At 32.7% G+C, this 12,874-nt stretch overlaps 1 protein-coding gene across 2 annotated transcripts in view; it reads right to left on the bottom strand.

Annotated features, from left to right (window-relative positions):
- Positions 1–12,874, bottom strand: part of ME1 (malic enzyme 1) — a 133,776-nt gene that overhangs the window by 19,798 nt on the left and 101,104 nt on the right. For both annotated transcript variants that reach the window (XM_036414831.2, XM_036414832.2), the window contains exons 8-9: positions 7,511–7,608; positions 5,691–5,804 (exon numbers count right to left, since the gene is read on the bottom strand). In XM_036414831.2, the coding sequence (XP_036270724.1) occupies positions 5,691–5,804; positions 7,511–7,608 (212 nt within the window). The remainder of the gene's footprint in view (positions 1–5,690; positions 5,805–7,510; positions 7,609–12,874) is intronic.

Here is a 12,874-nt window from a genome sequence, read left to right as displayed (position 1 = left end):
AGAAGATACAATATAACAAATTATTTCCTTTATTAAAAGTACATACATTCTGGTAAGGGTAGGAAGGATAGGTGGTAAAGGGTGTCAAGATTTTGGCTTAACATTCCATTATCCGGGGTATGTATAAAAAATCAATTATAGACTGCCTACAAACGCACGCATGCATGCAGGCATGAAAAGAACTCTTCCACGAGTGTCTACCTTGAATCCACGCCTGCTTACGCAATCAGCCCCATTTTACTGGCCTATTTTGTTGCCATGTCATTAATGTATTTAGTTGAATCTGACCCTGTTGGATCTGCAGACGGGCCTTCCCAGAGCATTGTCAGTAACGCTTCACTACAAGACTTTCAGTGAAGGTATGTGCGCTTGTTAAAGACCTCAGAGCTGTGTTTCATCATCTCAGGACAGACTTTAAAAAGATAAATGATGTGGCAAAAGTATTTTCCATGCTAGAGCATAACAAAGGCTGCAGAATGGTCATAATTTAAGATAAAAGTATGTTAAAACCATCAATATTTAATACTGTTAAAAATCAATATCCATAATTTCCAAACTGTCTAAAAGACTCACACTCATAATCCTTTGTCTCTGCTTTTTAATACATATGTATACATGGATCATACCCTATATGAACTAGAAAAGAGAGAATAAAAATCAAGTCAATACTTTTCACCAAGCTTCAAAGTCTCTTAGGAGTTAGAATTTTTTTTTGAACCATAGTGGATGAATGTATTAACCATCATTCAAGGTGGTAGTAGGATCACTGAAACTGATGATATCCTAGAAGAAAGGAAATCTTTTTTCTATACAGTGTGGACCTACAGATTAAGCTCTCAGAAAGGAAATAACTGTACTGTCAAAAGTACCCTTAACAATACATAAGATGCCTTAATTCATTATCTCTTTTCATAGGAACCAAACATTTAACTATAAAGAAAAAAAAATTAACTCAAAACAATTACATAAAAGAAAACTATAATAAAAACAATTCTATAGTCCTAGTTTGAGTTTTCTGCCTCAGCACTGATTTGGCTCATTAGTGAAAGCAGGCACGTATTTACTGACAATACATGAAGTCTGGACTGGTTTATAGTGTGGCTCCTGTCCTCTCTGAAAGTGCCCTCTTTTAATTTGCATATCATTGTGAAATGCATCAACATCAGTCATTCTGGCATGTTCCTTTTTCATTCCTTCTTCACTGGATTTATTCTCTCTCTACTTTTTATTTTGGAAGGATTTCTTTTAAACCAACTCTTAGCTTCTTTATATTAGAGTCTATTAATATTAGCTGGCTAAATAGATATGTCAATATTTCTTGCTTTGAAATACTAACCTAATGTATTTAAATATTATCAGTGACCATAAAATCAATTTCAATCAACTTTATTGATATTGGTGAATTATTATTTAAGATATTGATATTTATAGCATAAATTCACTCCACTGTACATGTGGATAGGAGGTAAATAATAGAAAATGCATGAGATATGATGTTGAAAATGAAAAGAGAAAACATGTCAGGATAATACATTTCTAATCTGGTGATGCTATAGCTCCACAAATGAGCTAACCTTACAGTTTACTAATTTTGGTTTTATATCTTTAAAGAGTTAAGGAGTTTGACTAATAAAAATTTCTATTTAAAACTTTATGATATTTTTATAAATACAAACAATTACACTGCAAGTTAATAAAATTAGTAAAATGATTATTATTGGTTCTCAGGAGAGGTTGTAAAATATTAAGGATAAAGAATAACAAACACAAAAAAATCTTGTAAGTTTGAAAAAAATTATACTGACTTACTAGTTATTTTAAGATTTATTAGTTCCACACAAAACACTAACATAATTTTGATTTTTGAAAACACAAAAGAAAAAGCAGTTAACTGAAGCTTCTTTTATTTCTTTTATATGAAATACTGCACAAGCTATTAAATATATAACAACTTTTTAAATGTAACTTTATTTGCCTTGGCAAGCAGAATATATGCAGTTCTTTATTTTGGCAAGTAAAAGCATGAAGTAAGAGTGACTGATTATGTCTAGCAACAACTTCACAGTTATTCCAAATATTATAATCCATGGAATTTGAACTCACTGAGAGTTCTATGTTAAATTTGAGGTGCTAAAATCTATATATTTTATGAATATTTCACATATTAAAAAGTCAGTAGAAATCACAAAATCACAATCACAGACTTTCACTTTTGTATGGATTCTTGAATGTATAACATCTGTAAGCACAGCATAACTTGTATAGCTTTTTCCATGGCTCCAACTGTTTACGTGCGGATGATCCCCAAATCTCCATCTCCAGGAGCCCAGACCCTTAACCAGAGCCTTATTCTTTTATCTCTGATTGCCAAGGGGACATCTCTGTCTAATGTCTTCACAGTCACCTTAAACTAGCTATGTCCAAAACTGATCTCATTATCTTTCCCGTAAACAGGTCCATTCTTTATTCCTTTTCTACATTATGGCTACATCATTTATCAAGGAGTCCTGCTAGATTCCTTCCTCTACTCTATCCTACTCCTCCCTCCATATTTAAACAGTTCCTATGTATGCTAATAATCCTATTTTTTTAAAATTGATTTTAGAGAGAGAGGAAGGGGATCAGCGATCTTCTACTGCATGAGACAACACTGAATCAACTGAGCCATACTGATCAGGGCCCTATTTCTTAAATTCAAACTTTTTCACTCACCCCTAGAGTCACTGCTTTATTTCAGAACCAACTAATTTTTATCAGTATCATTGCAACAGCTTTGTAATGCATTTCCTTCCCTTGTTTTAACCTCATTTCAGTCCACCTTCCACAATGCCATCAAAGTGACCAGAGGCAAACCTCCTCTGCATAAGTTCCTTCAGTTGATGGTAAATGCTGCCCTTCAGCCTGGAAGGCCATTCATTAATTCATTTATTAACAAAATATTTATTATCAATTATAGACACTATGTAGGCTTTGGAAATATAAAGAGATGAAAAACATGATCCCTATTTTCATTCAAGATCTAAAAGTGAACTTGTTCTTCTACTTCTTTTGCCTCAGTTTTGGATATAAGAAGTTTAAAGATGTCTATGGAAACTCCAGGTAAACTCCCAATTCTTCCTTTCAAAGTTAGCTGAAGAGACATCTTGTCTCGGAATCTTCCTTAGTATTCCTATTAAAGCTGAAAGTGACCTCTATGTGTACCTCTGACATCAAGGACGTGTTTCTATAACATTTTCAGGTAGAATTGTAACTCCTGGCTTTTTTGAATTTTCCCTAGTAGGCTGTGAGCTTCCTGAGATGCAGGGCCTCATTGTGTCCCCCAAGGCTAAGATAATGCCTGATCCATAGGCGGCTTTTTTCAGTAAATCTTATTCTTTCATGACTACAATATTTTTCATGTGACCACAGTGTACAATTTTTTTAGTTATACTAATTCTTCAAAGAACAACAATTATAAGCCAAGAAATTGAAAATTTTGTTGTAAATTTTTATTTTAAACAATTAATTTGCTATTTTAAAAAATTAATGAAATTATTATTATTTGGTTCTCAGAAGATGCTGTCAAAGTGATTTCTATCTTGTTTTATTACTTTAGAGATTCTCATTTGCTATAAAAAATTATGTATATACTTTTTCTTCTGAGGTAAAATGTGTCAGTCTATATTGGTTTTATTATTTTTATTTTATTATATTTTAAAATATATATATTTTATTGCTTTTTTAGAGAGGAAGAGAGAGGGACAGAGAGCCAGAAACATCGATGAGAGAGAAACATCGATCAGCTGCCTCCTGCACCCCACCCCCACCAGGGACGTGCCCGCAGCCAAGACACATGCCCCTGACTGGAATCGAACCTGGGACCTTTCAGTCCGAAGGCAGATGCTCTATCCACTGAGCCAAACCAATTTCGGCTAAACTGATTTTTTAAAATAAACGTTTTTTCTAGTTTTATTTCGCCCCCCCCCCCCCTTTTATTGAACTTACTGTGGTGATACTGGTTAACAAAATGATACAGGTTTCAGGTGCATAACTGTACATCTATACACTCTATTGTGTGTTCACCACCCAAGTCAACTCTACATCCCTCAGTATTTACACCCCTTTACCTCTTCCACCCCAATCCTAAAATCACCTTACTGTTGTCTGTGTCCTTGAGTTTTTTTCTCTTTTTTGCTCAATCCCTCCACCTCATCCACCCAGCCCCCTGCTCAGACAGCTGTCAACCTGCTAACTTTTCTAACTTTAAAGGAATACAATTACTTGGTAGAATTTAGAATATACAGACAGACAATAAAATAATGTTAGTTTTAAAGTAATATTTATTTGATGCATTTCCTTCTATGACTCTTATATGTAACTCAATTTTTAAACAAAATAGTTATACATAAGACAGTGTTTTCCTTTTTTACCTAATGTATTATAAAACCTTTAATGCTATTTATAGTTCTTTGAGAACCATTTTAAGCTTGTATGTTATACTTATGTGACTATTCCAAGATTTATTGCACAGTTATCCTTTATTTAGGTAAGTATAACAACAGATCACTATTATAATTAATGTATGATAAAATATATCACTATCATATATAATGTTGTGATAACATCTTCATAAAAAACATTGTACACATCTCTATCTCTATTAGAATATATTTTTAGAATAGAAATTATTGGCCAGGCCAGTGTTCCTCAGTGGTTAAGCATCCACCCATGAACAGGAAGTCATAGGGCACATGCCTGCATTATAGGCTCAATGCCCAGTAAGGGGCATGCAGGAGGCAGCTGATCAATGATTCTTTCTCATCATTGATGTTACTATCCCTCTTTCCCTCTCCCTTCCTCTAAAAACATATTTAGAAAAAAGAATGGAAATTATTGGATCAAAAGCATGAACTTTTAAAAGCTCATAATACATACAAAACAGTTTTCCAGAAAGTTTGTATACATTCACATTTGCTTATATTGTATATTAAATTACCAAACACACTGCTTATGTTTATTTTAAAAATTCATCCTTGTGTGGAAAGGGGATGTACATTATTTTTTCCAGTAGCTTAAGAAAGTGTGATTGATGTGCACAGAAGGTAGAAGTAATAATGATGCCTTACAACTTTTCAGCAACATGGTTACTTACCTCGTCTTATTTACTTCTACCATGATCCTATGAAGTGGGACTATCATCTCTATTAAAGCTAGGGAAACTGAACCTCAAGTAAGTCAACATTGAAACAGGCCATTTATTAAAACCCTCCTCAGGAATTCCCATTCAAACACTAAGAATTTGGTTGAGAGAAAGTAGGAGGTAAAAAGAGTAGCATTTTATTTATTTATTCCTCCTTTCCTTCTAGCTCGTATGCAATTAGACAGATGGCCTTTAATAAAAGGAGTTATGCCCAGGAGTTTCATCTATATCAGTATCAGATTGCCTCAGCTGGAAACTCACCTCATTCAAGTGGACTGACCTGTAGAGCCCATTCACATCACCTCCCTGACAGGTTCTCTAGCGGAGCCATATTTTTCTTCTTTATTCAGAAGAGTATAAGTATTGCTGAACGACATGGTCGTTCATATATAAGGGCTACTCTTTTAACACAGTTTTGGGGGTGGCATAGATGAAATCAGTAGTAGTCTTTGGGATGAGCATCCAGAATGGCAGATCAATTTTTCTTCTGGTTAAAATGACATATTCTTACCTTAACTATCAATCCTTTAGAGTCAACCAACCATATCTTTTTTATGGCTTTCTCCTTTGGAAAACCTTCTTTCTCCATGGCCATTACAATAAGGTGAGCAATCCCTAAGGAAGCCTGAGAAAAGGTCATAAAAACAAAAATATTTTAAGTTGTTCCACATTATATCTTATCAGGTTACATTTCACTGCATTTTGTTCTTGTTAATAAGGAAGTTGTCTGCTGGCCTAAAGAGCTATTCATTTATTCATTTGTAGTGGGAGCAAAGTATTTTTGTCACATTTGGGTTAAAATGAATGACAATTATTCTTATCACAACAGAACCACTATTATGAAGCTTCCTATTTAGCCACAAATAAACCAGTAATATCCTTGATTGTCAGTATCTTTAATCGTGCTAATACAATTAAGATTTGTGCCAATAAGAAAATATTAAATTTTAAATAATGAACTGGTCAGCCTTGCTTATTGGACTGTGTATTGTTTATTGTTGGGTTCAAGCTCTAACTGAATTTGAAGAATGAAGCCAGGTCATTTGGATGGAACTTAACCAAATAGGCAATAAAATGAAACACAAAAAATCCCAAGCATTTATTTACCCTCTTAATTTGGACAAAAAAAGCACTGTGAATTTTCTTTCAAGATTAAAAGAATGAACTTCTTTGGTATTTGATAAACGTTGTCATAATCTGTGAAATTTCCAAAACGTTATCATGAGTGACAGTTTTGAGCCATCCAACCACTGAATACTTCTATCCTACTGTCAAAAGCTGGCCTGTGCCACTCAACAAAATCCTTTGGAAATTCAAAAGAAGTTTACTAAAATGAAGTACAGCATGATACAATCCACAGAAATAAAAAACTCAAATATTAATGAACTCTTACTTGCCCTGATTTTTATTTCAGTGTGAAAACAAATTTGTGATTTACATTCTGAGTATTTCACATCTGTAGCTTGGCATCTAAGTTCTAGATTTGTATATTTTGTTTTAAGAACAAGTAAAATCAAAACCAACATAATTTCTACAAGTGTAATGTATTTAGTCATAATCTTATTAAATTTGTATATTTAAACCTTCTTAAAATATATATGGTACAGCCACAAGGCATTTCTCTATTTATTTCATTCTATAATTCTGAACAGATTTGACAGTTTTCTCACAAGAAGCTCAACTCAACTAACATTTTAATTTCTATTTTGGGGGTGAATTATTATTGCTAGAGTCTAATTTTCTTTCAAATGATAAATTTATAGGAAAAGATAACAGAAAATAGCATAATTCTGTCTTGATGCTATCTCCTTCTAAAAGTATAAAATATTTTTGTTCTTTCTTGTGAGAACAGTTGCAATGAACAATGAGTCTCTCGAATACTTTTTTCTTAAAAACTTAGATATAGTTATATGTGTAAACATTGAGTTGTGAGTGAAATTAAGAAGACTTTTGTGACACTGGAGGATATAAAAGCATCAGTTAGCATACCCTATTTCTTATAGGCTTTTATATTAGTAGTATATACTAAGCATACATTGGAAACTTCTGTTATTGCATGGCACCTTAAATATGCATAATAAAAACCTGTGGCAACATCTGGTAAACTTATCAATGTAAAAATGTGAAAAATATCTCTATAATGCTAAAGCCTCCTATGAAAAATTAATGGGCCTCAAAATGAATGTAAATTTGTGAATCTTTCAATAAAACCTATATTTACAATATACTAGAAATTTGAAAGAATACCTCAAATTTCAAGTTAATGAGGAATTAAAATGAACTCTATGTTCATTAGTCTAGGAGAACGTAAGTATTATATACAGCAGGTACCTCTCCAGCTCCTTGGAATAGGATTGTTTGATCGGACAGTTTGTTCTTGGTTATTCGAAGAGCTGCAAGGATACCTGCGACTGCAACAGATGCTGTTCCTAAAAGAAGTAATAAATGTCCTTGAGTAATCCTCACACAGATCCTGCCAATGTCTAAGCCTCCGAGCTTTATTCACATCTCAAAACAATATATTATACAACAATTTAAGTGGTACAAAGAGGGAACCTGTGGTTGTCGGATTCCATCCTTGCATATGAGGTGAAAGTCTCAGGCAACTGACATCAATATTTTAATATATTCTTGAAACTGTGAAAAGAAGATTCTGTGACTTAATTTGGTGATGCAATAAATTAGAGCAGGGGATTTGGATTCTTATGTGTATTCCACCTCAACCCCTGTTTACTAGATGAATTACTTTAGAAAAATTATTTTGTACATCTGTTTCCTTATCTGTAAAACAGTTCTGCTATCTGAGATAAAAGACTACTAAGTGCTATTAGATTCTTCTACCTAATTGCTCTTGGGGCTCTAAAATCTATTACTGATCCCCTCTAGCCAGAGTGGGCATATAGTAAGTGTTTATTGATAATGGTGTTGTTGGTGGTAATGATGTTTATGATACATTTGGAATTTAAGGTTTTAATTTTCTATTTGAAAAATTAACAGTTAATATCAATTTTAGCCCTAGCTGATTTGGCTAGAGTACTGGCCTATGGACTGAAGGGTCCCAAGTTCGATTCTAGTCAAGGGCACATGCCCAGGTTGTGGGCTCTATCCCCAGTAGAGGGTGTACAGGAGGCAGCTGATCAAAGATTCTCTCTCATCACTGATGTTTCTCTCTCGCTCTCCCTTCCTCTATGAAATCAATAAAAATTTTTAATCAATTTTAAAATCAGAAGTTGTAGCATTCTTTAATTGGCTTCCTACCTATAATCACTGGTGAATCCCAAAGGTGCTAGACAAAATTAATGTAAAATTTATTTAGAATTAAAACTGAGTTTTCCGCATGGTCGTAGAAACTTCACCAATTCTAATTGTATTACTTTGCCATATAAGCTTTCACAGATTACGGAGCAGTTCTTTTGCTTTGGGCATAATTACATAGCTTAACCCCTTTATGGCTCATGTCTGAAATAAATCTGTGCAGCTTCTTGCAGTATGTTCCAACTGTGTCTACATTTTACTCCTTTAAAGTAATGATTCTAGATAATGATTCAAGATAAAGCCTGGTTAAAGTGTAAAAACAATCACTGGTAAAACAATAACAGATTAGAATAGGTCTGATGAATGACAATTATGAAATGTTACATATGCCAACTACCAAAACACATTAAACAAGTCATCATCAATATATCTGTTCTTTTAAATATTTTGGTTGTTTCTTTCCTATAGAATTTTGTGGTCATAAATAAGATCACAATAAGTAACAATTATAATTATTGAAGACCCTCTCTTGTATGTTTTTTGTTTTGGAACATAAAGTGCATCACAAAAATAAAATGCTTGCAATTTGGAATCACCAGTGGAATAAATGATGTTCTGTGGTAAGCCATACTCTATGCAAAGGCCACTTTTCCATAGATTATTTAAAATGAAAGGCTGTTTAAATACACAGCTGATCTATGTATGAAAAATACCATGACAGCATTAGAATATTATTTGTTTCATACATCTACATATATTTACTATAACTGTTAAATACATGAAAAAATAATTTTAGTTAGAGAAGAATATCTAGTCACTAGATAAGTACTTATTCACAAATAATAACACAATCTATATATATTTCAGGCTCTTTTGAAGCAAAGTAGTCAGAAATTTGGATTTGAGGGACTCTATTTTCCCTTCTCTGATATTTTGTAGTTTCAAGGGTTTCTACAGATTCTATCAGCACCACAAAATTTAACCAGTTGCAGAGTCATCATCACAGTGTCATCAGCAACTTCTGTATTTATATTATTGTTTTGATTTTAAGTAGAACTGCACATTTAAGAATAGACAATAAAATATTCTGAAAGTTCCTATCTATAAAGTAGTGACTTATTTGTATATGGTTATGCTAAATCAGCCTGTATTTTTAATTCAAAATGCTTTAAGTTCATACATATCCGAATTAAGACAAAAATAAGTTTCTGTCTATACTGGGTATCATCTGAGCCTTATACTTCAATACATATTCTATAATATTTTCTGAGTACTTAACCAAACACTTCTCTTCACAAAATTAAATAAAATCAGAGCCCAGCTGGTGTGGTTCAGCAGTTGAGCATTGACCCAGGAACAAGAGGTCAGAGGTTCAATTCCCATTCAGGGCACAACACCCAGGTTGTGGGTTTGATCCCTATTAGGAGGCATGCCAGAGGCAGCCAATTGATGATGATATTCCTCTCTCATCAATGTTTCTATCTCTATATCCCTCTCTCTAGCTAAAAATAAAAAAAAAATATATTTTTTTTAAAGAATAAAGTCAGAACAATATTTTTAGCACTACCAAAAAGATACTTGAATATGATTCCTAAACATGGGTTGTTTGAACTTTCTGGTACAATCTCGATTTAAATTTTATTGCAGTCAGAGTAAATGCGGTAAGTTGATATTTCAGAATTATTTGAATTCTTACAATAAATTATTCCAAAATAACTTTGGTTTTGAAATTGACAACTAAACTTTTAGTCAATCAGAGAGAGGCTACTGTTTACAAAATCACTGTATTGTAAAGAATTTACTCATTTATTCAATGACAATCATGTCATCATCTTCTGGAACATCATCATAGCAATCCAATTCCTGAATTTCCTGGTGAATTTCTTGTGACTCCATTTCTTTCAGAATCAGTGGACCAAATCTCTCATGTTTAGCTTGGGGGGTGGGGGGGTTCTTATTTTCGGGAGGATGCCTTATATTTCACTCAGAAGAAAACCTGTAAGTAGGTCTTGTTTTCGGAGGATGTCTTATTTTCGGGGAAACGCTGTAGGATAAGTCCTAGGGATGTAATGTATTGTATAACATAGTGACTATAGTTAACAATACTGTATTATATATTTGAAAGTTGCTAAGAGAATAAATGTTCTCTTCACAAGAAACAAAATTTGTAACTATATGAAATGATGGATGTTAAGCCTATTGCAATATGTACATATATCAAATCATTATGTTGTACAACTAAAACCAATACAATATTCCACATCAATTATACAATTTTAAAAATAAATAATTAAAATAAATAAAGATCTGTACATTTGTTTTGCATTTTTACTTGCTCAGGATAAGTTGCTAAAAATAAAATTATCAGATCAAAGATCTGCATGTTTTCAAGGTATTTGACACATGTTGCCTCTCCAGGAATTTTACCAATTTATATTTCCACCTTCGATGAATGAAAATGCTCATTTTCTTTAAAACATCATTAACGGTTAGAATGATAAAAATATTTGCCAGTTTGATAGAGAAAAGCAGTTTCTCATTTGTTATTTAATATACTTTTTATAACTTAATGGTGTAGTTAAACTTTAAAATTTGTTTTTCAGCCAATGTGTTCATTCTTTAGTGAAATCTTTTCAATTATCAACACATTTAGTATAAGATTAGGCAACATTTACCCTATTTTAAAAATCCTAACAATCAAACTAGGAGCCAAAGAGACTACTATGAGAAGAAAAATCTCTTTTTGTAGTTGCTTTTAAAATAAACAGAGAATGAGACCAACTCTTTGGGTGAATTTGCTCAAGTATGATGGTCTCCAAGTTATATAATTAAATGTTTAATAGATTTAATTCGCACATTTTTTTCAGTTAAAAATAATTTATAATTAGAATGCATTATGAACTAAATAAATTTTGAACCAAAATCTCTATTACTTATGATTATTTTAGATCATTAATACAGTAGAATTTTAAATATTTTAAAAAATCAAATATATTCATAAAATAATATCTTTAAATAACACATCTGTTTTAAAAAATTCCCCAAGGGTTCAATGTAAAAACATTTATTTACATGGTAAGGCTGTAATACTTACATAATTCTTTTTGTTGGCACTGGAAGGCAATTCCTATGCCCACAGTGGGGAAAGTATTACATTTGTGGGAAAAATGGTAAAAACATAAGGTTAAAAAGGTAAAATAGAAGCATATGTGGGAAATGTGTCACTAAGGACACTATTTGGTATGGAAAAATGGTTTGGTCATTTCTAGTGAGAAACCTTATAAGTGGCCACAAGTTTTCTTTTGTCAGATTAGATGTATTTTTTTCAAATTATTCATTTTGAGGCTAAGGCAGTTTTATTTTAAAACTCCTATGTGAAAATAGGTAGACCAAATGGATGTTGATTACATTTGAGGGCAGGTTACTGGGGATGAAAAACCAGTACTGAATGCCTCCATGACTTGATAACCTTTCCGGCTGATCTCAGCTTGACAAAAAGTGTCTCTCACCCAACAAAGAAGAGAATGCTTTTGTTGCTGACAGAAATTAGCATAATGTTGAAACATAAAGAGGCCACCAAGAGTGCTAATGTTGCTAAGGTATGAAAGTGCTCACAAAACAACAATCACAGCTGCAAGGCTAAGAGGCTGAACTCAGGTGTTGAGTGTTGACCTAGATTCCTGGTCTGGGCATATGCCCCACTTACCAGGGCGCCAGCAGAGGGGATGCAGGAGGTAGCTGATCAATGATTCTCTCTCATCATTGATGTTTTTATCCATCTCTCCCTCTCCCTGCCTCTCTGAAATCAATAAAAAATATTTTTTTTAAATTTATTAAACCACCTCCCACTAGCCTAATCAAATCGCTTTCAGAATTCTTTCTAGGGCTGTCTATCAGGGTTTAAAAAGAAAAGAGACAAACAAATGAACACAAGTAACAGACAAAAGCAGGTAGTACAGGAACTACACTCTATCAAAAACGAAATAGTAAAAATCAATGCACTATATAGAAAGATGGCTTTTATTGGGATGAAGTTTAGAAATTGTGGCCGATTGAGATAATAGCTAAAGAGAAAAGTATATGCAGTTTATTTTAAAACAATGAACGGTACATTTTCAGTTTGATTTCTTGTTAGCTGTAATCATGAAATTTTATCAGATTTTGGGGAGCTCGTTCTTTAGCTCATGGGTTATATGATATATTCCAGTGTCACAGAATACTTTTCTCAAATACAGTATAAGAAAGAAAATAAGAATAATGTATCAAATCATGAAGCATAATTCCTGGCATTCAGTAGATATTCTTTTTTTTAAATTTTTGCATATAATTTGCATACAAAATTATATTAGTTTCAGGTGTACAACATGATTCCACATTGTATGCCTTAAAATGTGGTCATCAAAATAAGTCTAGTAATCATCTGTCACCATATTATGATAT

The sequence above is a fragment of the Pipistrellus kuhlii genome, unplaced genomic scaffold (genome assembly GCF_014108245.1).
Source record: "Pipistrellus kuhlii isolate mPipKuh1 unplaced genomic scaffold, mPipKuh1.p scaffold_m20_p_5, whole genome shotgun sequence".
Taxonomy (NCBI): domain Eukaryota; kingdom Metazoa; phylum Chordata; class Mammalia; order Chiroptera; family Vespertilionidae; genus Pipistrellus; species Pipistrellus kuhlii.
The sequence above is the reverse complement of the archived record's forward strand: the minus strand, read 5'-3'. Positions and strand labels throughout refer to the sequence as shown.